Raw genomic sequence first — 26,781 nt, 5'->3', positions numbered from 1 at the left:
TAACCAATGTCATAAAACAACATGTGTACTACTGTTTCATGAGAAACTATTTGTTCTGTAAGCCTTCACCTGAAGTACAATAAAAAATAAAAATTTAAAAAAAGTTTGTCAAAAATGAAAACAATATTATGAGCTAACAAAAGAGAAAAGGCATTTTCCAATCTGAAGAAAAATAATATTTTTTTAAATTTTGCTCTTAATAACCACTTACCATTGAGTTCATTCCAATTCATGATGATCCCATGTGTGTCAGTGTAGAACTGTGTGCTACATGGGGTTTTCAGTGCCTGTTTTTTGGGAAGTAGATTGCCAGGCCTTTCTTCTGAGAAGATTCTGGTGGCCTCCAACCACCAACTTTTTGGTTAGTAATAAATTCGTTAACCTTGTGCATCACCCAGGGACTCTTCTTAATAGTTGTAGAAGAAAATGATTTCTTATGACCTGCCTCATGAGCTAATTGTGTTTGTTCAAAAACATCTTTGTTATCAATTTATGTTTCAAACAATATAGCCACAATAGTAAAGCCGAGTGCAAAGTCCAGTTATAACTGTTTTTAGAAGAAAATTCCATTTATCTTTGGTTGAATGTAAAACCTCAAATGATTACCTTAAGGAATTTTTATAATTTATTTTTATTTCGATTCTAAAACTATTGATGATACCATTCAGAGACTTTTCATAGCCAATATACTGAATTTAAATTAAGTTCCAGTGTTGAATGTTCTACAATATCTTGAGCAATAAAATTATAACATTTAGTTGCTTTCATTTGTCTATATATTATTTTATTGTAAACAAAATTGTCTGTAAACACTATGAATAAAATACCTGTCTTTTGGCAAAATAAAAAAAAAATGTTAGAGTTAGAGTCATCTAGTCCAGCTTCTCCATCCAATGCTTAAATTTATTCTTTAATGTTGTCAAATTGTTTCTCAGCCTCTGCTTGAATACTGCTAGTGACAGGGAAATCATTTTTTTCCCTACGTCTATCCCCAAGCACCCATTTCATACTTGGACATCTCTGTTGATCCATACATTAAGCTGCGGTTTTCCTCCCTCAAGTTACATGCCATTGTAGTCTGACTGAACTTATTATGACAGCTCTTTAGGTACTTGAAGACAGAAAACACATTTCTAGAATTTTATCCCCTGGGCTAAGCATGCGTTTTAAGTCCCCTTGTTCTGGATTTTTTTTCCTCTGAATGAGTTCTACTTTGTCTGTATCCCTCATCAAAGTTGATTTGAACATATACTTATTTCCTTTCTGCCACCTTAATGACATCACGTGCCCCTATTCAGCTCCTTCTTTGTATCTCTGTAAATTATTACATTTTTTAACATTAGGTTATTAGTACTGACAGGATGATTTTAATTAAACACATACCCTGAACCCCTTTCCACCCACTCTCCTCTCCCCCAGAAGACAAGCATTCTAATATGGCATGACATTATCTGTCCTAACAGTGCCTGGCATATGAAGTACCTAAAAGGTCATCTTCCATTGTTTTAGCCTTCTGGAGTAGTTGAATTAAGTTCAAATTCAGGATGTTTTTGAACTCTTAAATATCTCTGGGGATGATTTTCATAACATCTTCAAACTGGATAACACTATGATAAATTAAATATGCTACACTGGATTAAAAGATTATTTCCCTGGTGTGTCAAACTGACAGAGAACATGAAACCTGCCATTAGGCTCTGAACATCTCTAGCTGTCAGTGCAACAACCCTGTCTCCACTAGGTTCCTAACTCTACTGCTCAGTGAAAACTTTAGCTAGGAAAATACCCATCACACTAAATCTTGAGTGACAGCAAGGCAAAGAAAGGCGATGCAAGAAGAGTCAGAAATAAACAAAAAAGATAAAGGAATTCATTATCATAAACTAATAACTTAAGATAATGTGGCCATGTCTAACTATTTAAATGGAAAACCATTATTAGGAGTTAAGAATAGAGAAGAGGCCTCATACAGGACCAGAGCCAAACAAAAAAATGGTTAATGATCAGAAACAGGCAAAGGGCAATACCAGTAAGTCAGAATATTGAAGAACAGCACAAAGGTTTATATTCCAGAGAGTTAAGATACCCACAGTCAAAAGTCGGATCTCATACCCTGATAAGGAATACTTTCAGTTATAGTCTACTTTGAAGATTTTCTGTGAATCCGGGAACTTCTGCCAGGAATTCCACGGAGGCCTATGCCAGATATCCTGGATGTCTATCACAGTGAGAGTAAATAGATAAAATCTGGTGGGTGCATACCATAGACCATTATGCAGCAGATAAAAGCATCCAATTAAGTATACCCATGGAAGTATGAATTAGTCTTAAAAACATGGTTTTTAGTAAAAATTAAAAGAATGAAATCTACAGCACGATACCATTTACATAATTTAGTATACACATATAAATATACACCTTTTAAAAGAACATATCCTAACTATGATACACATTTACCACATTAGAATGGCTACCTATGAAAGAGTGCAGGCACATAAAGGAAAAAATGAATAATGGCAAGAAAAAAAGCTTTGCTTTGATCGCTGATGAACTGAGGAATATGAATGACATCAAACATCTGCACCTGAGACCAATAAAATAATAAAATTCTAGGCCACCCTGTACAAATGGGAAGGTGACTATGTGATTACAGAGTAAGAATAGCAGTGCTATCCAGTAGAACTTTCTGCGATAATGAGAATGTTCCATATCTGCACTGTCCAATAGGGTAGCCACTAGCTACATGTGATTACTGAGCCTTTGAAATGTGACTAGTGTCACTAAAGAACTGAAGTTTTATTTTTAATTTTACTAAATTTAGATTTAAATTTAAATAGCTACACATGGCTATTGGCTACCATATTGGACAGCACAGGTTAGAAGCTGCAGTTGAGCCCAGATACTGGCACAGAATAAAGTAAATGGCTGCTGTAGTTGCAGCAAAGTTTTTCTAACACTTGGTTCTACCTGTAGATGAGATGATAGCAAAGGAACACAAGAAAACCAGGATCACTAGGAAAGAATAGCATTCATCCTTCCCTTCTCCAGGGCTTGTTTTGCCCATCAGTATATAAACTTCCAGAAGCCTGGCCCCTAGAAGTTTTTCCCTACTGTGAACTTACTTGGCTGATAGAATTGGGAAGAGTCGTGCAGAGCCAGCTGTTGCTGTTCAGCAAATGTGAGCTTTGAAAGTGCACACACTGATGTTGCCTGTACAGACTGTAATGAGGCCAGGGCCCCAGCATGCCATCTGTGTGGCTTTGTGCATCAGCCAGAATAAGACAATAATTTGAAAGTAACAATCAAAATACAGAAATAAAGATTTGAGCCAATCCAAGACTCATCCCACTGAGAGAGATCTGCTATGTCAGATATACTCCTACCTCTCCTAGACTGTAAGTGCCTTGAGGGTAGAGCTTGCTTCTCGCTTTTGTTTTCCTCATGGCATAGTCTACCATATAAAACTGGTATTTAATAAATGTGGAAAAAATGAACATATGTCCACACTCATGTGACAGTCCCAACCTCCCAGCCAGCTGTTTGTATTTTGTTTCCATATGACTAAGAGAGGTAAAGTGCTTCACTAAAGCCCCAGATCCACAGATCAGTGTTGAACTGGGATGTTCTTTGCCGCCTAGACTGCAGGAGAGGCATCCCTCTTAGAAGTATACATGCTGGGAAGGCCTTGGAACTATCTCTGAAATCAGGAGAGAAGGCCAGGGATTTTACAAATGGTGACACTGAGGCCCCCAGTTAGTTGTAAACAGCTAAACATAGCATCTCATGGGAAGACTACAGTAGGAACAGGATTGATTCCAAGATTCCTGGGTGTCTTGGTTTCCTAGTGCTGCTGTAACAGAAATACCACAAGTAGATGACTTTAAAGAACAGAAATTTATTTTTTCACAGTTTAAGAGGCTAGAAGTCCAAATTCAGGGCACCAGCTAAAGGGGAAGGCTCTCTGTCAGCTCTGGGGAAAGATTCTTTATTATTATTATTATTTTATTGTGCTTTAAGTGAAAGTATACAATTCAAGTTAGTTTCTCATACAAAAAATTTGTGCACACATTGTTATGTGATTCTACTTGCTCTCCCTATTCTGTGACAGCACACTCCTCCTTTCCGCTACGGATTTCCCATGTCCATTCAACCAGCTCCTGACCCTCTCTGCCTTCTCATCTCGCCTCCGGACAGGAGCTGCCAATTTAGTCTCATGTATCTACTTGAGCTAAGAAGCACACTCTTCATGAGTATCATTTCATGTTCCATAGTCCAGTCCAATCTTTGTCTGAAAAGTTGGCCTCGGGAATGGTTTTAGTTTTGGGCTAACAGAGAGTCTGGGGGCCATGTCTTCCAGGCTCCCTCCAGTTTCCGTCAAGCCATTAAGTCTGGTCTTTTTACTAGAATTTGAGTTTTGCACCCCACTTATCTCCTGCTCCGTTAGGGGCTGTCTGTTGTGTTCCCTGTCAGGGCAGTCATTGGTGGTAGCTGGGCACGATTTAGTTCTTCTGGTGTCAAGCTGATGGAGTCTCTGGTTTATGTAGCCCATTCTGTCTCTTGGGCTAATATTGTCCTTGTGTCTTTGGTGTTCTTCTCCAGGTGGGTTGGGACCAATTGCTGCATCTTAGATGGTTGCTTGCTAGCTTTTAAAACCCCAGATGCCACTCACCAAAGTGGGATGCAGAACATTTCAAGGTGAAATTATTTTAAAAGTAAAAAAAAAAAGTTTAATAATGGAAGATACCAAAGAGCCCACCCCCCTCAAAAAAAAATGACAAAGCCATGAGTGAAGGAAATTCTGCTAGTGTGTGTGGGGGTGGGGGGGAGGGGTCCTCCCATCTTCTTGTTTCTATTTGCTTCCTCTACCTAAGCTACTTCTCTTGAGGAAGATGGTCTGATGAAATGAGTTCATCCTGAATGTGATTGTGATTTAATATGCTAATTTCAGCATATGTATTTATATTTTAAAAGAGAATACCTTTTAAATTAGGTACCAACAAGCCCTCATTCACTACTGGTATGAGTGTAGACTGGGACAGCCTTTTTGGAGAGCACTCTGTCAATACTTGGTCAAATTAATTATAACCAGTTGCTGTTGAGTCGATTCCAACTTATGGTGACTGGGGAAAGAGTCTTTCTTTTCCAGCGTTCCTCAGTTCCTTGGCTATCTTCACGTGACACCTATCTTTCTTAGTTTGTGCTCTCTCCTGTGTCTAATCTCCTCTTTTTATGACTCAGAAGTGATCCAGTTTAAAAGATACACCCTACACTGACATGGCCTCATTAACATAACAAAGAAAACCCTATTCCCAAACGGGGAATGCATCCACAAGTATAGTGGTTAGGGCTCCAGCATTTACTTTGGGGAGACACAATTCAATCCATAACACTGGGCCAGGCTAGTGGTATCACTTTTGCTCACAGGATGTTTTTTATTTGGTTATGTGTTTTCTTCAATTTACTTGGAACCGTTTATAGATGTTTATTATCTACTCACCTATAAATAGCAGATCTGTCAGGAAATAAGTAGCTATATCTGTAATTCTTCAGGGGTCCTAGATTAAATATGGTAATTAATTTGATGTTAATTTTTTATATTCTTGTTTCCTGCTTTGAGGGTTAGAATGAAATAATAAATGAGTAAAAGACTGTAGAAGAAGACTATTATGATCACATGGGACTTTAAAAAATTTTTTTTTACCAGTTATGGTATCCCTGGTCCCTCCGTCCCCCCCAAAAAAATCAAATTGTGTTTAAAATGGACATTATTAATTAGTTGAATTTATTTTAGCACTTTCAGATCAAATGACTTCCTAACTCCCTTTGTCTTCCAACTTCTGGTTCTTTATGCAACATCCTGCTTCCACAGTGGTAGAAGAAAGGCACCGTGATGTTTTAAGTGTACGTGAACATTGTGCATGTGTGTGTGTGTGTGTGTGTGTGTGTGGAGGGAGGAGAGGTGGGTCTTGGTCTGGTATACCTCAGACTGACAACACAGAGCTCCAGAATCCAGAGGCTGGAAGAGAAGTGTCTCCTCCATCCCCTTTCACTTCTGCTCCTGGGATAAGCAGGGACAACCTTCTTACTTGTGACAGCATTTCCTCCAATAAAGGCAAACAAAAAATTAATAGCCCTCTAATTAGTAGCTATTTTTATTTATCATTTCTATTCCACCTGGTGGGTAACTTGGTATCATGGGGATATTTCTGGACTAGAAGGTAACGCATCCAAGGATGTATATTTGTTACCAATTCACTGTGTGACCTTGGGCAAGTAATTTCTTCTTTCTGGGCCTTGGTTACCCCATTTGTAAAATGGAGAGTTTGGGATTAGACTGTCTTCCAAAATCCTTCTAGCCCTGTGATTTCAGTGATTATATTCCTGCAATGAATTTAATATATTTTAAAAATGTAATTAACAGGATAGATTAATAGTCAGAAAAGAAAGATTAGAAACTATAGGGAGAAAGTCAAAAGATAATCCAGCCTAAAATTATTGCACTCAAGCATTAAATGTAACTCAGTGCTGCCTGGCAATGAAGATCCTCTGATTAGGACACCGTCCTTATCTAAACCCAGTCTCACAAAATTTCAGGCTAAAGTAGCATGGTCCTTCCAAGGACTCACCATCTTGCACACGTCAACAGGTGTTCCAGGTTAGTTTCTGTCTTAGTCACCTAGGGCTTCTATAACAGAAATACCACAAGTGGATGGCTTTAACAAAGAGAAATTTATTCTCTCACAATTTAGGAGGCTAGAAGTCCAAATTCAAGGTGCCAGCCCTAGAGGAAGCCTTTCTGTCTGTGTCGGTTCTGGGAGAAGGTCCTTGTCATCAATCTTCCCCTAGTCATGGAGCTTCTCAGCACAGGAACCTCGAGTCCAAAGGACACACGCTGCTCCTGGAATTGCTTTCTCTCTTTTATATCTCAAAAGATATTGGCTTAAAACACAGTCTAATCGTGTAGATTGAGTCCCGTCTCATTAACATAGCTGCCGCTAATCCCACCTCATTAACGTCATAGAGGCAGGATTTACAACACGTAGTAAAAACACAGCAGACGACAAAATGGTGGACAATCATACAATACTGGAAATCATGGTCTAGCCAAATTGATACACATATCTTTGGGGGACACAATTCAATCTATGACAGTTTCTCGGTGCCTAATGTGCCATTATACTACCCATATGGGTCTGGAGACAAGCAGGAAGTGGCTCTCTTTGGAAAAAAAAACCTCATCCTTTGCCTGACAAACAGTGATTGGACTTCTCTACCACTTTTCCTTATACCTAAGAGAGAAAACCAGCAAGAGAAGTCCTGACAATAAAATTATTTTGCCAAGGCAAAGGAACTCTGAGATGTGCCAGTAACACTAAAGTTTAGAAGATAAGACTAATGGGAAGACTAGTGCTTCCTGACTTAAGCCCATGAATGCCCCTGCTTGTTCTTTCTACCCCATTCGTTTGTACTGAGTATTATGTTTTGTAGCATTTGTATAGTGCTTTGACATAGACAACACATTTTCACATATTTCTCATTGATTTATGGTCTTGTGCACCTTCTTTTCTTGGAAATCTCTTTTGGGTAATGTCACAAAGGATAGTTCAGATAAGAACAATGAGGGAAGAGGGAAAAGAATAGGAGGAGAGACCCAGATGTTAAGCCACTGAGCTAGGACAAAAATGCAGCCAGCCACTGTAGTTGGTGCCTAGGACCCTGATGGATAAAGATCCCCCATCCCCCTTAGTCTGGTGGCTGCCAAAGAATGAAGGCAGGTGGAACATACAGAGTCTTGTCATCAGCAGCAGCATGCTACTTGCTGTCTCTGACAGAATTGGAGTAGGAATGTACAAAGATCAGAGGAATGCAAGAATGGACGTGAGATGAAAGAGAGTAAAGAGTTCCTTTGGGTGTATTTTTGGCTGATCTCAGTATCACAGAAAACTTAAATCAGAACTCCTTCATATGTGTGAATTTTTTCTTGTACAAGTAATTAATTCCAATGTTTAAAATGGAAAAAAACAGCAAAAATTAAATGAATTATATATTTTTCACAGCTAGAATAGCCCTTAGATATAATCTAATTCAACTCCCTTATTGTATAGCTAATAAAACGTAGGACCAGAGAGGGGAAAGAGCTTGTCTGAGGACATTCAGCTAATTTCTGATTGTACTCTGTCCATTATACGGTATCATTTCTTCTATATGAGATTTTTGTGCATAGCTTTTGAATTTTGGAATCATTATCATGAGAGATTAAATGGATTCATACTGTACTATTGAGATATATCGAATTTAGAGCTTAACTTTGGTCATCTTTTTTTGATGTCTCTCTCACCCTTAATATTTTTTAAACTTACATGGTTGCTCATTTAAGTGTTTTCTGTGCTTAATAGCATCATATATCCATCTTTCTAACCTAGTATCTTGAAATCCTAATAGGTTTTAGAAAATGGAGTTAGCTGAGCAGCATTCTGCATAAGAATGTGCTCTCTGTGCTGTTGCTGGGTGCTGTCATCCATTATACTGGCTGGAGCTGGGCTGAGAAGAATCAGACTAGACAGAGGTAGGCTGGGCTAGCCTAGAAAACCTTCCATGGACCTGTTTGCTACAGCAGTTCCATCTCCTTAGCTCCATGTTTCAGTTCTTAACAAAACCTATAGATTTCCTTATCTGTAACAGCTTTCTGGTTTGTTGCTTCCTTTCCAGTGTGACAGCTAAGGCCCTCGTTAGCTTCATTAGCCATGTTGAACCTGACAATTGCACTTATTGCTCACCTTGCTTTATTCCCATTGAAGATCCTAGCATCCTTATTTCTGAGGCTACTCTAGCCTGGGGTCTGACCACCCTTAATGCTCCTTTCACAACTGACTGTTAACTCCTTGACTTATCTCTTCTCTCTATATGCTGACAACTACTCCCACACCTGCCATATCGAAATCATTTTCTAAGTCTACACAGCACCTCAGAAGTTCTACTCAAATCTAACATCACCTTTCCATTCCCATTGCCTCCTCTCTAATTCTAATCTTCTTGACATCTGACATCTGAACTGCTATAGACATTGACTCCTAACCAATCTCTCTGCCTCTGTCTCTCCCCACTCTCCCTGGTCCTAATGTTCTGTTTATAACATTACTGTGCTCAAAACCCTTCAGAGAATTAAAGTTTGGATGGCTTCCACAGTATAGCTCCAACTTATCTTTTCAGCCATATCTTCTTGAGTGTACCTGATATTTCAGCCAAACTGCTTACTGCTCCCTGAATTTTCCCCCATCTTTTTCTACCATTCAACATCATTGTTTAACTAACTTTTACAGAGTACATACTGTTTTCTAAGGACTCTGTAAACTAGGCCCTGTGGAGTTGGGGAGAGCTCATTCTTTTGAGGGTATCAGAAATAAAGAAGTAGTATTTTAAAGGGTGATAAGCACAGAAGAGAACAAAGTTCTTTGGGAACACAAAGAAGGAAAGGGACAAATTTTGTTTGGGGTGGGGAGGAAGAGTGAAGGAAGGAAAAATTGAGTAGGGAAGAGGAGAGAGAAATGAAAGGGAGACTGGGAACGGGAGCAAGTGAAGGAGAGAGGGTGGAGGAGAGGCACTCCAGGCAGAGAGAATATCAAGTGCAAGACACACCTGGAACACAAAAAAAATAGTCTAGCATATTAGAGGAGCATAACCCGTAACCCATTGCCGTCAAGTTGATTCTGACTCATAGCAACTCTATAGGACAGAGTAGAACTGCCCCATAGTGTTTCCAAGGAGCAGCTGGTGAACTCAAACTGCGGACCTTTTGGTTAGCAGCCAAGCTCTCACCCACTGCGCCACCAGGGCTCCGTCAGAGGAGCACAGAGGGTTAGAATTTTTGAGAGTATGGGGAGAGGTAAACAGAATGAAAGGAGAATAAGTAAGTTGAGGATTAATTGAGAAGGGTATTTATGCAAGGCAAAACAAATTTTTAAAGCAAGTTGTCAGACCTATGATTCTGTAGCAGTTGTGAGAGGATAGACTGGAGTGGAGAGAAACTCATGGCATCTCATGAAGTTCCTTCAGCCTGGAATGACTTTCTAGTTTCCTCATCCTCAGTTCCTGAAAGTGCATCTTTCAAGGTCCATCTCAAATGCTGCTGCTTCTAGTGATGCCTTCCCTGATCCTTCTTTTCTCTATACGTAGAATATTTTCTCCCCATTTGCATCTCTTTCAGTGTACTGTACCTTCCAGTGTATTATACCTTTATTAGAATTTGTCTATGGCTTGTTCTCCCCACTCAACTCTGAGTACCTTGAAGACAGATATCTAGTCTCATTCATCTGTTTTCCACTCCAGTGCTTGGTACAAAATGTGACCACAGGTAGTACCTAGTAAATTTATTGAATTGATTTAAACTGATATTCGAGATCAGCACTACTCAAACCCCAGAGGCTGGATGAAGCCCTGAAACTATTGCCCTGGGATAATCTTTTAACTTTAAACCAGAATGTCCCCTGAAGTCATCTTAAAACCCAACGATAGTTTAGTTTAACAAATTTCTAAGGCAAGTTGTCAGACCTGTGATTCTGTAGCAGTTGTAAGAGGATAGACCTGCTTTGAGCATTATGCTCTTTTAAGAATTATCTGTATGGGATCAAATTGACAACAGAAATTTGAAAGATTAGATAGAAACCTTAGAAGGCAGTGAGTTTATGTTAATGAGGGAGGAACAACTCAGAAAAGGAGGGTGAGAATGGTTGCACAACTCAATGTAACCAATGTCACTAAATTGTACCTGTAGAAACTGTTGAATTGGTGCATGTTTTGCTGTGTATATTCTCAACAACAACAACAAAATAAATAAAATTTAGGGGGGGAAGAAACCCAGAAGCTATGACACTCCAGGCCCACGGGGCAGAAACATAATTTATTTTCTTGCCTTGCTTTTTTTTTTTTTTTTTTTTAGCTGGAAGAGACCAGGGACAACCCCCAATACAAACGCTACTGTGGGTCATCTAAACACTGGAACCTGAGGTTTAAAGACCTCTGGGAAACAGCAGAGCAGCCTACTGGGACAGGATCTATGAACCCTCCTCAGGACCAACTGAAGGGAGGGGCAGATAGAAGGGGCTGCTCTTCTCGTTTAATCGAGAATTTCTTGCTTCAGAATACCTATCTCCATGCTAATGTTATTTTAATGCCATTACACTGCTTGATTTACCATGATCAGCAAAGCAATTTGCTGTACATTCTTCCAAATGTGCTAATCAATTTTAGCTCAAAATAGATTTTAAAAACTCCACAAAATTTGCTGTCCTAAAATGCTGATCGGTGGGGAGAACCTAAAGCAAGCCCAAAGCTGTTTGTATTGTAGCTTAAAAAAAAGATAACCCCTTTCACAAATCGTTTTTATGAGCAGGCAAAGTATAAATAAATAAAAATGTAGGAAATTTGTATATATCTTTACGCCGATGTCTTGTTTAGAGGTGAGCTATGAAAAGTCATAGGGAAAAACTAAAGGACTATGTCTGCTCAGGATTTAACCTTCTAATTCTGGAGTATAAGTCCCAAAGTATTAATAATTGCTAAGTCAGTATTTGTGATACTAGGTTTTCCCTTCTGAAAAACATGGAGGCCTACTAGAACCAACCTTACAAAGTGATTTACCATGACAAGATAAGATAACATCTGTAACTATATCCAGCCTAGCACCTAGTGAGTACGCATTCCCTTCCTCTCCCCTTCCTAACTCATCAAGCTCCCATACCCCTTCTCCATCTCTTCTTTATCTCTTACCAAATTGTATTTCCCCTTTATTCTCAACCCTTTACTTCAGAGCCATACGTGCTGGGTGCTTGGTCAGAATTTTCCATTAGAGGAAATTTATGTTCTTAGGGAAATAACATCCCAGAGTAAAGTTACAGCAACACTAATACGTCCCCTTACATAGTATTCTTGTCCTGTCTGACAAGATTAGATAATTCTTGTCACTTAAGTGTATTGTTCTTGTATATATTTCATGGTACATATAATTTTTAATAATAATCAATACTTGTCTGAGGCAGCTGTTCTTTATTTCATTACCCGAAAAGGGGTGGAAGTACAGATCAGTAACACGTGGAAACATTTCTACAGCCCTGTTTTGACAGGGGCTGGAATGGGTAAGAATTACGGAGAAGGCACTTTTGTTTAAAAAAATACTTGGTCTCTGGGTCAGGAGACTTGGTTTCCCTTATGCCATTATATTGTTTTGTGACCTTGGCTATTATAGCCTCTCTGTGCCTTGGTCTTCAGGGTGATAAATATGGACTTATTTGTAGTTAACCATAGGCATAACAGACAAGAAGACACTAAATTATTGAAATCTACAAATAATTTGCCGCTTACCAATTCCCTGCCAATATGGAATTAGTGGAGGGGTTAAAGAGGGTAAATGATACCCGAAGTGCTATTGAGCTCCTTAAAAAGAAAGATGCACAGAGCAATCCATGATGGCAGTAAGATTCAGTCTGACCCATAAGGTCCTCTCTGAAGCAAAGGCTCAGCCATCCAATTTGTTCATTAAATTCCATCACAACACAGCCTTCCCTGACAAGATATCGGGGCTTTGATTTGGTATCCATTCCTCGCTACCTTTAAAAAAATCTCCAGCCCTTCTTTCTGTGTAAATATAGCAAGTAAGTGTTTCTTTCTCTTCTGGTACCCATGGTTATTGGTTACTCTCAATTCAGATCTTGTATAAAAGTTTGGTAATTCTGATATATAAATATTAGGGAAACCGGGAATCATGTTACATTTTTAAAGCTAGAAGATTACCTAATGCAGATTTATTATTTTATAGATAAGGAAATAGGCCCAGATAGGTAAAATAGCTTATATATTGAATCATGTGAAACTATGTCTGCTGACTGCTTCTTGTTCTCTTAATCCTGGACCCACTTTTTCCAATATATGCATGTATTCTGATAAATGAGTATAAAATTGAGATTCTTGTGATATCTGCTTGGCTAAATGTAGTCTGTGCTTTTTAATAAAGGGATGGGTACCTGGCTGGGGAAAAGGTCTAGGGAAAGGGAGGTTATAATAATTAGGAGGTTTATAGATGTTGTAGTGGCACATGGTAGGAGCCCCCATCTCAGGTGGCACCTTTGTCTTCTGTCACTTTGTAATTACCAACTACTCAGGTAGGTGGGCAGGAGGTGAGGGGCTATGGATATGTGTATTGCACCCTAAAAATACCAGATAATGCTGGGACCTTTTCATAAATTCCAAATCTTCTTTGTAGTCACATTTAAAAATCTTGCTGTGAGTGTAGAGGAATACTTTTCAGAGTCAGAGTTAAGGTCATGAAAGCCAAGAAACCAAGGAATTCTCTATTTCTTTTATTCTTAGCAGTCAGATTTTAAGACACACAGAGAAAATCTGAGTGTGATGTATATAAGTGTACATGTGTGAATTGGCTTGTTTTTGAAGAGCTTCTAATAATCTGAAGTAGAAATGAGGCAAACAGAAATAAAGCCAATCTCCACATGCACGCACCCCTCATCTCATGTTAGTCTGGACTCTGCTTTGCATCTTTCCTAACTGAGCAACCATGATTAGGTTAAATTTGTTAGTATCTAGTATAAGGTATAAGTTTGCCTGCTTCCTCAGATTTCAGTTTTGAATAGCATGGTGACCTCGAAGGGATAGAAGGATCTAGGATGTATGAATGAAGTGTGAGTTTCCAAATTGACTTATATGGTAGGTATAAACTATGAAACAAAAACAATAGCCTAATGAAACCAGTCTGGAAACAGGTAAATTTCAGTGAGCCTTTTAAGACCCTTCTAGCTGAAATAACATTAAAACACAGAGTAAAACAAATTTAATGACTGGTATTATATATTTGAAATGTGCAGGTTGGACAGCATTTGGACTTGGAATGAAAGAATAAGAGGTTACTACATTCATGGATAACCAACAAGATAAGGCTGTTGTTGCCTCAGCCAATGGAGAAAACACTCTGATTAATGGGGTCAAAGAAAATGGTAAGGGAATTTAATTGTCATATAGACTGTCTCTCCCAGTAGTCCTTTGTTATTACTATGGATTTCAGTATCCACAAAGTTGAGGCAGGTTGAGCCCAGGATGCCTCTGAGATTGATGTTAATCTTTATCCCACCAAATCACTAACTGGGCTAAAAGGGTCTCTAAGAGGTTAATTAATCTGGCCCCTTTGCCCTCCCAAATCATCTCTGTCAGATGAATTCCTAAGTTTCTCAAAATTCCTAGTGAATTACAAATGTGCTCTGATGTGAGGCTTGAAATTTAATGGAGGTTTAAAGAAGGTTTACAGAACATGGATCTGAAGAATGGGACTGAGCTTTATAGCTCAAAACCATGAATGTCCCATCTGAACATTTTCCCAGTTTGAAAGCCTTGACATTCCAATTGATCACACAGCCCAATTCTTTCCTGATTTATGAGGTGGGCTCTGTCTTTCTCTGAGGAAAAAGGTGAGCCTAAATGATTATTATTTTTCACTCACATGAATGTTCAGTAAAAATTAAAATTGTTCTTTAACTTTGTAGCTTCTATTTTTAAAGCTAGAGAAGATGAGGCTTAGCTTATATAACAAGATCAGGAGCCAGAAACTGATCAAGGGAAAAAGAGTTAATGAGTCTAGTCTAAGACCCTTAACTTTATTCCTGTCATTTATTTTTCTTTTCTCTAGACTCAGAGGACCAGGATGTGGCAATGAAGTCATTTGCAGCTCTAGAAGCTGCTGCACCAATCCAGCCTACACAAGTGGTACAAAAAGAGACCCTGATGTATCCCAGGAGTATCCTGCCTCTGCCTTCTAAGAAGCCCTGTGTACAGAGCCCTCCGTCTCCTTTGAACTTGATTGAACCACCTGAACATGCTGCTGATAGTGCTTCTGTGAATGCCATCTCCCTCACATCTGGAATTGCAAAGGGCCTGAACACATGGTCACTCCCCAATGAGTGTGAGAAAGCACCATTTGCCATAATGGAGCCTGCAGGCATGTCAGCTCTGAACGGGGACTGCCTCATGCAGCCAAGTCGGACTTGCTTGGGCTGCTTCATGGAATCCAAGGATGCAGTAGATCCTGAGCCAGGGATCAGTCTGAAAGTTGGTGATCTAAGTAGGGATTATGAAACATGTGCAGTCTCTGATATAGGGATTCAATGTATTAATGCTGGAGAAAACATAAAATACGGAGAGCAGCTGCTCTCAGACCAGCTCCTAGGCTTCCCCCTGCACAAATCAAAGGCAGGAGATAAACGAGAAGCTGAGAAACCTGACATCGACTTGGAGGATCCAGCTCAGAAAAATTATTATGAGGCATTACTGTTGGATAAGTGCAATACAGAAGAGGCTTTGCTTGCAAATTCCAGTCAGGATTGGGGTTACTTCGAGACTTTCATTAGTGAGAGTAAGATTGAACTGCTTGACCTCTGTTCCAAGAATGAGCTGTCTGTCAACCTATTCTCTGAAGAAGATGTGGATAACTACATGTTTGATGATGATGAGTCAACACTGGGCAGTGATGTCTGCTCCCTGAAAATTCGATATGAGTCCTTCCAGGACAATGTTCGAGACAAGACCACCCTTCTGATGCAGGAAGATGCCCAATTCAACTTTTTTCCCAGTGTCTTTACTACCTGTCCCAAGCGGGAAACTAAGAGTGGGGCCCTGAAGCAGAGCGGCGATCTTTCCCAATTCAAGGTCCCTGACGTGAGCATTATCTGGGGGGAAGAAGATAAAATCTTGGACAAAAAGAAAGGCAAAGAGGAAGGGCAGGAAAACAAAGATGTAGGGAAAAAAGACAGAAAGGAGAATGGAGAAAAATCTGCCTTAAATAAACCATGCAGTGGGACTGAGGTACAACACTTAAAAAATTCAAGGCAGGGCCATCTTGTTAATTCCTTAGAGGCATCAGTGAATTTCAGTGATGACAGCTCCTTCATTGAGGTCTCATATGATGCCATGGGGGAGATCAAGGACTGTAGCCGCTATATGGCTCGGGACACTAATTCTGGTAGTTCCTCCTCCCAGCAGAACTACGGGCTGCGAGCCAAGAGAAAAGTCAGATACAGTGAAGATTATTTATATGATGTCGACTCACTAGAGGGTGAAAAAATAAATGAGAAGAAGGAATGGCTGCCAGCTGGTTCTAAAGAGGAAGATGATGATGAATGGTGTCCCAAAAAGAGAAGAAAAGTAACCCGTAAGGAGCCCCCTGTTATTATCAAATATATCATCATCAACCGCTTTAAAGGTGAGAAGAACATGCTGGTGAAGTTGGGTAAGGTGGATGCCAGTGAGACAACAGTGAATTTGAGTGAGAATCAGCTCAACAAATATTCCAAGCTAGCCCCCTTGAAGGGCTTCTGGCAGAAGAAGAAGAAGCTGAGAAACAGCAACACAGACTCCATCAAGATATCTTTATGCCAAAAGCAAAGCTTTGAACCAGGTAGCTTTGAGGTGTCATTCCTGTCACCTGCTCGCAAACGAAAATCTAAACATGGTAACAGGCACAGGATTCAAAGAATCCCATCCATGGAAGCTTCAACAAGTAGTAAGCAGATTTCATTCTGCAACGATCGGAAGCAAGCTAATCGTAAAGAAGATGGATGCCTGAAAGGTACACTGAAGCCCATAGCTCTGACTACCCAGAGCTGCACAAATGGATTACATTTTAATGACATCACAGGCCCTGAATCAGTGAAAGTCAAAGCTCAAGACATGGAGTTTAAGGGACCAGAGAGGAAAGTGCTCAACAAAATCAAATTTAAAAGTGAAGCTAGGTTAAAATCCAAGAAAATCAAAGCTGGGCAAGAAAACAAGTCAATTGCTCAAATGAGCCCTCTCTTGGAAGACCAGTCCTCCAAGGCCAATTTAAAGAATGAAGCTGTTCCTGGGACCTCAAACAGTCCCCATCTATCTGAATTTCATGAGGCAAAGGTTGCTAAGAATTCCACATTCCTACCAACCACCTGCTCTTCTGAAATGCCTCTATCATCTGCTAACGTTGCCACCAATATACCTGTTATCCCTGGAGGATATCTGCAAACATTGTTAGATGCTTCTGACTTGTCAAATAACACCAGTATCTCATACTTCACCCACCATTCTCCAGAGCAGAATGATGGCACTCTGACTCAAACAGAAAAATCATTTGTACCTCTCCAGCCTACCCAGGACTCTGTGCTCCCCTCACCCTCGGAATCTGAGCTGCAGCAGTCACCCCATAACTTCAAAATGGAATCAAGCAACTATGGGAATGTGTGGACCAACAAGGCTACTTCTAGCCCCCAGGAATTCATGGCTGAAGTCTCAAGGGAGATAGTCTCAACCCAATCTAATGAATTTGGAGTCTCCCAAGTAGTCTCGATGGAAAATAATCTCACAGCTACAACATACAATCCAGTCTGCCTCCATAGTGGTGGCAGTAGTTGCAAGAAGGTCCTATATGCCTCCATGCAAGACACCCAGCTCCCATCTGATGGCTCTTATCAATTGTGTCACTTTAATAATGGAGAGATCTGCTTTCCTTTCCAGCAGGGCCCAGTCAATATGGATGATAGTCGGCTCTTTAGCTTTGATTCAATGGCCTCACTCTCTGTCAGCTCAAGTAATTATTGCTCCTTAAGCTTGATGTCCTGTGAAAAGGATGCTGATGCTGATATCACCGATGACTTCCTGGCCCACTGCAGCCCCAAGCTGGTGATCCAGCAGAGCATTGATGAGATAACACCACTAAAGGAGTCCACTGACCTCCTGGATATCTCCAACTTCACTCCTGACAAATTCCGCCACTCTTCCCTCTCAGAGATGTCCCCACCTGACACCCCTAGCCTTTCCCCTCAAATTACCAGGTATGAGAGTATCAAAACACTAGAAACGCTGAAGGAGTTCCAAGAGGGTGTCCCAGGATCACTAGGCAACATGGATGAAATCAAGTGGGACTGCAATACCCTTTCACAGCAGGTCCAAGTGGATGATGGATTTACTTTAAATAACCATCAGTTTCAGTTCCATATGTTCAATGATGAGGATTCTGTCAGCCTGCTCCAAAAAAACCCTTGCCTGTCAACGTTTAATGAGCCATCTGGTCAAATTACCACCAATAACAAAGTGTCAAAATCAAGAAAGAAAAGTTCACCCAGCAAGAGTGGGGCTGTGAACCAAAGCTCTTCTCAGAAAAACACCAGGAAAAAATCCCCCAAAGCCAACAACAAAGGGATTGAAAAGCCACCTGGCAAAACCTCCCGCCAGGTCTCTAAGTCAACAAAGAAAGGGAAATACATGGCTGCAATCAATGGAGAGAAAATGCAAATTGGCATTGGCCGTGGGGGAGGCCAAATCAACAACCTAGCCTCCACTGGGAAGACATTGGCTGAATGTATCCAACATGGTGGTCCTATGGCCTCTATGAAGATGCCGGGTCAGAAGGGACTTTCTGGAGATTGGGCTTTGGGAAAAGAGGGCAGCTCAGGCTGGAGTGACATAAGCATGGTCACCAGCACCAACAGCCTCCTGGACGATGACCAGCGGGAGTTCCAAGAGCCTTCGTATATCTTGTCCAACATTGCCTCTGGTATGGCAGACGTACAGAGGTTCATGATGGCCTCCATAGAGCCCCTTTGGGAACCCATGGAGCACCATGGAGAACCCAACATATTCTACTCTCCTGAGTCCAATAGTCTAAAATTAAAAACCCTCAAAATATTGGCTGGAACACCACAGGAATGTAAGAAAAAGGTCAACAGTGGGTCCCCAGGAACCACTAAGAATCACAGGTCAATCAAAGGTGTGAGCAAAAGCAATGGGAAAGCAGCAATAGGTGATCCTGGCCGTGCAAACATACCTGGTTATAACGAGGATTCTCGCTCCGCCTTCTTTGATAAAAAGTATAATAACCTGAGCACTTTAGGCAATAATGGACCAACACACAAAAAATTATATCGTCACAAATCCAGCTCCAAGGCCCTGAGAGATGAAAAATATAAGGGAAAGCACATGGAGCGAGAACAGGTCTACAAGGATGAGGCTGGGACAGCTTCTTTTGAAAAACTGAGGTAATACTGCACCAAAATGGCTGAGATGATGTACCCTTAGCTTTCCTACCGCCTGCTAAGCCTGCAGTCCCTCATTTTTTCCCTCTTGAAAGCAAAAGTTTGCATGAAAGAAACTGTCCCATTCCCTTCTTTTTCAAATTAAAAAGAAAAGAAAAAAGTGCATGAAAATCCCTATACCTTTAAGCCACCCAAAAGATTGGGCAATTTTGTTTTGGCTTGGCTAGGGATAAGCTCTAACAAGGCTACTTTTTCTACTATTCAGCATTAGTTTTTACTTATTAAGAAAATAGTACTAAAATATGCTCTTGAATGAATTTGGAAAGGAAAGGGCTTTGCAGTAAGACATTTTGAGCAACAGAACTAAAAAGTTATGTAGACAAAAAGTCAAGATCGTTGAAACAAAAAGAGCATTAGTTGGAAAATAAAATCTCATCATGTGTCAATTTGGAGTGCTTTCTAGTGTCCTCTGCTATTTGTATCTTTTTTTTTTTTGCATCATACGGCATCTAGTATGATGTAAACAAATTTAGATTGTATGATCCTTTTGTGGGACATACACAAAAGTTAACTAAGATGGCATAAATTGTTTGATTTTTCTGCAGGGATTCCGACTACAGTCTCCTAAAAGCAGAAACAGCATTTTGGGTTTTACCTGTGTTTGAAGAAGAGACTCGCATTTTCCAGAAAGACATTTGATGTTTGTCTTTTATTTTCTTTCAAAATATGCCTTGTGGTATGTATATTGACATGTAAGTGCTTTAAAAAACAAAAAGAATTTTAAATTGTGGGAATAAGTCTTTGGAAGCAAACTTTAATCTGATGTTCTGCGTAAAAGACTTAAAAAGTCATACAGTTGCACAAGTAGTTTATGCACTATATACCCACAAGGAAAAAATGGAAAACATTGTGCCAAACTACAAATAAGTGACTGTACTGTATATATTTTTACTTCTATATCAACATTTGGTTGTATTTGGGGAGTTTGTCCCTGTTGATTTACTAGAAACATTCCAGTGATTCTTGCTATTACCCACCCCCACTTATGTGAATAGCACCTGTAGATCACAGTGGGAAAATATGTTGTGTTACACAATTTACTAAAACTTAAAGAATACTGTTTGAAATGTGCCAAATTTCCTTACCTCATCTCACAGATTCACCCCACAGTTTAAAGCTCATTAATTAATCTTAAAAATATATATGCCTACATACATTATTTTAAAGTTTAAAACTCTATTGTCCTGTTTGAAAATATGAACAGTAAAACAAGGCACAATGAAGGTTTGTTTGTTCCATTGTCTAAGGATTAAAATGTTGGAGAAGTCTGAAAGTCGCAGCTAAGTCCATCAGGGACTCAAGTATATGCATTTACAGAACCTTTTACAAGGTAACAAAACAGCTGCTTTGAAAGTTTGTTTTCTAAAACCAAAATCTGTAGCTGAAAATTATTTAAAGTGAAAAGTTATATTGCTGATACTTTATATCTCAGTTTTATATATTTTATATTAGTCTGGGATAAATTATAAAATAGCTATAAAAGCAACATGAATGATAAATGAAGTACATAGATTGCTATTATTTAAATAGTTCCCTAAATGTTTTATTCCAATTTTGTCAAAAGTGCACACATATCATGGCTTTAGTGTTCTTTATATGTTTAATCTTGCAATGCCAATGTCATTTAAAGAAAATGTTAAGGCATCTCAGTTCAACCAAATGTTTCTTCCTGTGAGTTAAGTATATATAATATCAGATAAGCTGAACACTTTGTGGTAACAACTAATTTGAGCCATATATACTTAATCTGAGGATGACTGGTATTTGATGCCACACACTAAACTTAAATCTTAATTTGTTTATATAAATAAAAAAATATATATCTCTTTTTAAATTCAGCCTTCCCCTCACTTTTCTTTTAATTTCACAGCTCCAACATCCCTTACTAGTAGCCTTTTCTTCCCCTTTATTCACCACTTGACTTCTAACACTTGATCTATTTTCCTTGCACAGTTGAAGGCCTATGTGTCTTATGACTGATGCATTATGGCACAGATGAGATAATGGATGTGAAAGCGCTTTATAGGTCATAAAGTGCTATACAGATATAGGGAATTAATATTATTAATGTTGTTGATTGTTGTTGTTGTTACTCTTACTATTCTTACTAATATTGTTACTAACCTATTAACTTGGGAATATATAGGCTGGGGATGGGAGGGTGGAGAATAAGTGGGTGGGGAAAAGGGGGATTAAAAAAAAGGAAGATGTTTCAAAATGGAAATTTTTAGCAAAATATGAACCTACCTAGTCATTGCCACCTAAATATATTCACAAAGAAGCAACACTTGAAAGTAGTCAGAGAGAAATGGAAGGAAGTCAATCACATACCTAAGTATACACACTTCCCAGTCCATGATTCCTTTCACCAGCCGGCTCTACTACTTACAGATAAGTAGTAAAATGAACAAGCCTGTGTTCTTGATTGTGTGTGTTCTCAGCATCAGTCTCTTGTGTCTGTGGGGACGAGTTGGTGAGAAGCTCTTTACGAGGCTGGTTCAGGTCCATTCTTAGACTTTGCCACCCTGTGTGCAGTGAATCCTGGAAAATTACTTAATGGAAAGGCACCAGATGAAATATGTCTCCCTGTTCTACAGCTGCCATCCAAAGGGGGATAATCAAACTGGAACACTTTCTTCTGTTTCTCTACTCTGATAGCTAGCTGTTTGTACTAAACGCTATGGCTGGTTCCTAGGAATGGGTCTTTCTTTTGTTTTTGTTTGTTCTGTTTTGCAGCTGAATTTTGGTTTGGAATCACCAATTCTGCCTGTATTGTGATCACCAAGGCTCCAGACCTCATAGTCACCTGCTGGCTTACAAGAATGGAGTGCTTTCTATGTAATAAAAAATGTAGCAGTTAAAGAAGAAATAAAGAAAATGTTCCATGAATACAATATGTTTTTTATAAAAATAAAAGTGGGAGCAGTTGTCCAAGTTTTTCAGTATCAGTTAAGCTTTGGAGAATGGGGTGGAAGTGGGGTAGGAGGACAGCCTGGAACTGTTGGAAACAATTTCTTTGTCAGAACTTGCTGTCATGAGTCCTTTGGAATGGATACTCTTTCAGCTACTCCTATGGAGTCAGTTAAGGGCCAATTCTAGGGCGTGGAACATCCCTTTCTCTGAAGAGAATCAATCAGCATTTTAAAGCACCTTTCTTATTGGCCTGCAGTGCATTATATGTTGTTTAACATATAAATTAGTGACTCATAACCAATCACTTTGAACTGAAGCATAACGAGAAACTGAGTTTGAGAAGTGAGCAATGGGACAAGGACTGAGGGCAGAAGGTGCTTATTCTCTTGACTACACTTAACATCCCTCTCAGTACATTATGTTCTGAGCTCATCAGTTTTTAGGGCTCTGTTGGTCCCTTCTCTGTTCTCACAATTCTTTTTCATCCTGTCACAACATAGTAGACATACTTTTTGGAGATCCCTTATTCAACCAGCTGCTTAGTGGAGTGATATAAAAACAGTATTTTGTCCTATCATTGATATCTCAAGTCAGAAATACTGAATTTTCCTTGGTCTGAAATTCTTGATTACCATGCACCTTTCTAACGCCTCTTTGAGAAGCTGCTGCCTATTAATGCCTCCCCACCAGGGTCCCATTTAATCATTACTTTCTTGGAAATGGTATCTTCCCCCTATTCTTCTTACTTAATCTCAGTCTTTGGTCTTAGAATTTTTCTTCTTTTATAATCATATATTCCACCTCCTCAAATAAGAAACATATAAGAACCTTAGCCAGGCTGCTTTCTTCCTGAAGTTCAGGGTCAAACCTTCCCATTCTTAATTACCTTGAATTTCCTTGGCCATTTTCAAATCTAATTTTAAACACACATGCATGCATGCGAGCATGGCTGAGGAAAGTTGGAAACTCCTTTTCCTTGAATATCTGTTAAGAATAGGTCTGATCTTCTTTCTGCCCTGCTAGGTGTTGTACAATGTGGAACTGGGTGTTGAAACAGTGGCCCTGAACCAAAGTTCTTCAAGACCTTGGGGGTTGTGTTTGGGGCTGTGGTAACTGGCTTGATCCAGTGGCTAGCTACTCTCTGCCTCTCCAGAGTCATATACCGGCTTTCTCACATATGTTGCTTCCTCCCAGCTTTCCCTTCTGACTTTGTTGTTGTTGTTGTTACTCTGTACAGTTACGTGTTAAGGCCTTACTTTTCCCAACTGTTTTCAAACCTCCTGCACTACCTTGACCATCACTTCTTCAGCCATCTTCTTGAAGTCCTTGGTGCTAGGTGGACTTTCGTGACAACTTTCACCTTCTCTGATCTTTTTACTTTCTGGGAAGCATCTGTTTGGGGAGGGATATACGTGTAAGAGAGAATCATAAAGGATGCTTGGCAAGCTGTAAACAACTCTGGCTAGCATCCTGTATCCTGTTATGTGAGGTTTGCAGTTATACTGAATTTCTGTGTTAGTGAGTTTGAATTAGCATTTACTGCCTAAAGGAGAAAAACCGTATCCAAGGACCTCTTAACCAAGCTTACTCTTACCAAGCTGAACAGTCTGATGCAGATCCACAACATCTTCAATTTAAAGATGCTCTCAGAACGGTTCCAAGAATTGAAGAGAGCTCAGTTTTCTGCATTGAAGAGAAGAATGGAGCACTAGCTAGTCTTAGCTAGTGCTAGAACTAGAAATGTTTGTTTTCTCCTGTATTGTTGAGAAATTATCTAAGGGGTTTTAGTTTTTGTTTAGGGGTTTTTTAGTGACTGCCCATCACTACAGAAATATGCCCTTTTTATAAAATAAAAATAATGTGAGATTTGTTTGTTTTCTAATGATAAAATTCACTAAGCCTATGGTTATGTTTAGAAGGTTTAGTACTGAAACCAAACATTTTAGTAACAAATAGGAATCTTGTCAACACAATGTAGGCTAGGGATTTTGTAACGATTTCTCAAAGACCTGAATAAGAGGAAAAAAAAATTTAGCTGGGCTGTTTAACTTCGGAAATACTGTCACCATCTTGAGGGTCTTCAGCCAGCATGGGATTATTTTGATGACAGTCCTCAGGCTACCCTTTAAGGCACATTTTTTACCCAGAGCATTTTTTTAAAAAAAATCAATAGCTACAGGCATGAAGCAGAGTTGCTATTGCAGCTACTTGATACTTGAGATGAACTCCTGATTTCGAAATCATAACTAAGGGGTAAAGCATTGAAGAAGGACAGTGTAAGAAAGAGAGGCTTAGTACAAAGCTTAAGGTGTGAGTGAGGCTTTTAAAATCAGTACCTGGGTAAATAAGAGATACTAAAGACACTGAAGAAATGCTCATCAACATGACATGGAAAGGATGTCTGTTCATCTAATGGGTTCAGGGGTTTTTAAGCCTTAGAATGACACTCCATTCAAAAAGAAGAAAGGAGATAATTAAATCATTCTGCCTCTTTGAGAGATGTCTGGCTTTACAGCACAAAAGAAAAGGCTTAAAATGAAAACTAGGAGAGGACTTTGGTTTTTGACTCCCAGTAAGGAAGGTAGAAATATTAAAATGCTTTACTGGGATACCTGTAGCACTGACTGGAGTTTGCTGCCTAGAGTTTTGAATGTACTAGTCCTTAATTTAATTTCCATAGAACTAAATGCACCTCTTTAGTAAGTTACTGATTTATGGTGCTAAATAAAACAATTATTTCCATTGTTTTCTCCTCCTCCAAACACCTTAAGCATTTCAGAAAATTTAAAATAAAAATGTTAGAGGCCCTTTTTATGAATGTAACCTAAGTTTCTGTTTGACATATGACACTGCAACTTCAAAATGTTAGGAAATGTTTTGCCTTTTTTCTTTTAGAGTTAAGCTTTATATATAATCTGTAGAGTCAATTGAAGTAAAAAGCTTCAGGATCACTCTTAAGACACCTACAAAATCTTGTATATTTTTAAGTGTGCCAATTTGTAACATATTTTGTAAGTGTATATTTTTCTTAGAAAAGTGATGTGAAGTGTCTGTATGTGAGAGTTTTCCTTTTTCTGCACTACTAGGTGCTAATAAAAGGATATTTACTTCAAAGTTTCTGGTTTTAGAAACCACAATACAATGAAAAAATACACTTTTGTTGGGAATTTTGTAACACAAAACATGTTGTGAAAGAGTGTAGTGATCTTGTGCAAAAGAAAACGAACATTTGTGAGCTTGCTGTTTTATAGATTTTCTTGTAAATTATTCTTGTAACACCTCTGGTTTTGTTGTTCTTGTTGGAAAGGTTTTAAATATTTGTGACTGAGTGTATGGTGAAACTGTCATAATGTTACCTAGCTGAGTTTTGTTATTGTTTATGGAATAAATAAAAAGTTTAAAATACTTCTTTAGAATCATATGTGACAGAAATCAAACCATTTCTAATTAAATTGTATGTCCCAAATAAAATGTTATTCGTTGTCTAGAGCAGTATTCCTCAAACCCTCTGTGGTGAGGGACCAGTTTTTTTCCAATCCATCACAGACCAATACTATTATAAAACACAATAAAAATTAATGTCTAAAAAAATGAAATGGAAAAGGGAGATATTTGAAATAGAATAGATTCCACATGTAAAATTACATTTCAAAATAAACATAACAATCTTCAGAAACCATGTATCTGATAAGAATCTAATAACCAAAATATATAAAAAACTTAAAAAAAAACTTAACAATGAAAAGACAAATAACCCAATCATAACATAGGCAAAGGACTTGAATAGACATTTCACCAAAGAGGGCATTCAGATGGCCACCAAACACATGAAAAGGTGCTCAAAATCGTTAGCCACCAGAAAGATGCAAATCAAAACCACAATGAGATACCATTTTACTCCCACTAAGATGGAGTCCTGGTGGCGCAGTGGTTAAGAGCTATGGCTGCTAGCCAAAAGGTCAGCAGTTCTAATCCACCAGCCACTCCTTGGAAACCATATGGGGCAGTTCTACTCTCTCCTACAGGGTGGCTATGAGTCAGAATTGACTCGACGGCAATGGGTTTTGGTTTTGGGTTTAGGATGGCTAAGATTAAAAAAAACAAAAACAAAAAACAAATGTTGCCTAGGATGTAGGGAAGTTGGAACAAGAGTTGCAGGTGAGAATGCAAAATGGTACAAACGTTGTGGAAAAGAGTGTGGCGGTTCCTCAAAAAATAAAAATAGAACTACCATATGACCCAGCAATTCTACTCATAGGTATATACCCAAAGGACTTGAAAGCAGAGACTCAAACAGATTTATACATCAGTGTTCATTGCAGCACTGTTCACGATAGCTAAAATGTGGACACAACCTAAATGTCCATCGGTGGTTGAATGGATAAACAAAATGTGGTACATACATACAATGGAATACTACTCAGCCCGTTTTTTAGTGGTTATCAGGAGCGAGAGAGAGGGGTTCATTGCTTATGGAGTACTGAGGTTCGGATTATGGTGATGGAAAAATCACATCAATTAAAGGTAGGGTTGCACAGCCAATTAATGTAATTGCTGTCAATAAGTTGTACGCCTGTAAAAAGTTGAACTGGCAAAAGTTGTGTGATAGATATATTTACAACAATGACAGAGAAAGTAGCTGCTGAGGCTACTTATGTACGACCACACACCTCATGGGATTTGGTTCCTTAGTTTGGAGGTTTAAGGTCATGGTTTCATGGGAAATTCCAGTTAATTGGCCTGATAACATGTT

General features: G+C 39.1%; 1 protein-coding gene across 1 annotated transcript in view; it reads left to right on the top strand.

Annotated features, from left to right (window-relative positions):
• NEXMIF (neurite extension and migration factor) overlaps positions 1–20,179 on the top strand; it is a 240,171-nt gene extending 219,992 nt beyond the window's left edge. Inside the window, exons 2-4 of the mRNA XM_004380165.1 lie at positions 13,872–14,000; positions 14,687–19,058; positions 19,661–20,179. Of these exons, the coding sequence (XP_004380222.1) occupies positions 13,922–14,000; positions 14,687–19,058; positions 19,661–19,754 (4,545 nt within the window). The 5' untranslated portion in view covers positions 13,872–13,921 and the 3' untranslated portion in view covers positions 19,755–20,179. The remainder of the gene's footprint in view (positions 1–13,871; positions 14,001–14,686; positions 19,059–19,660) is intronic.
• Positions 20,180–26,781: the final 6,602 nt, after the last annotated feature.

The sequence above is a fragment of the Trichechus manatus genome, unplaced genomic scaffold, assembly GCF_000243295.1.
Source record: "Trichechus manatus latirostris isolate Lorelei unplaced genomic scaffold, TriManLat1.0 scaffold00070, whole genome shotgun sequence".
In the NCBI taxonomy this organism is placed as follows: domain Eukaryota; kingdom Metazoa; phylum Chordata; class Mammalia; order Sirenia; family Trichechidae; genus Trichechus; species Trichechus manatus.
This window is presented reverse-complemented; position numbering and strand designations above follow the sequence as displayed.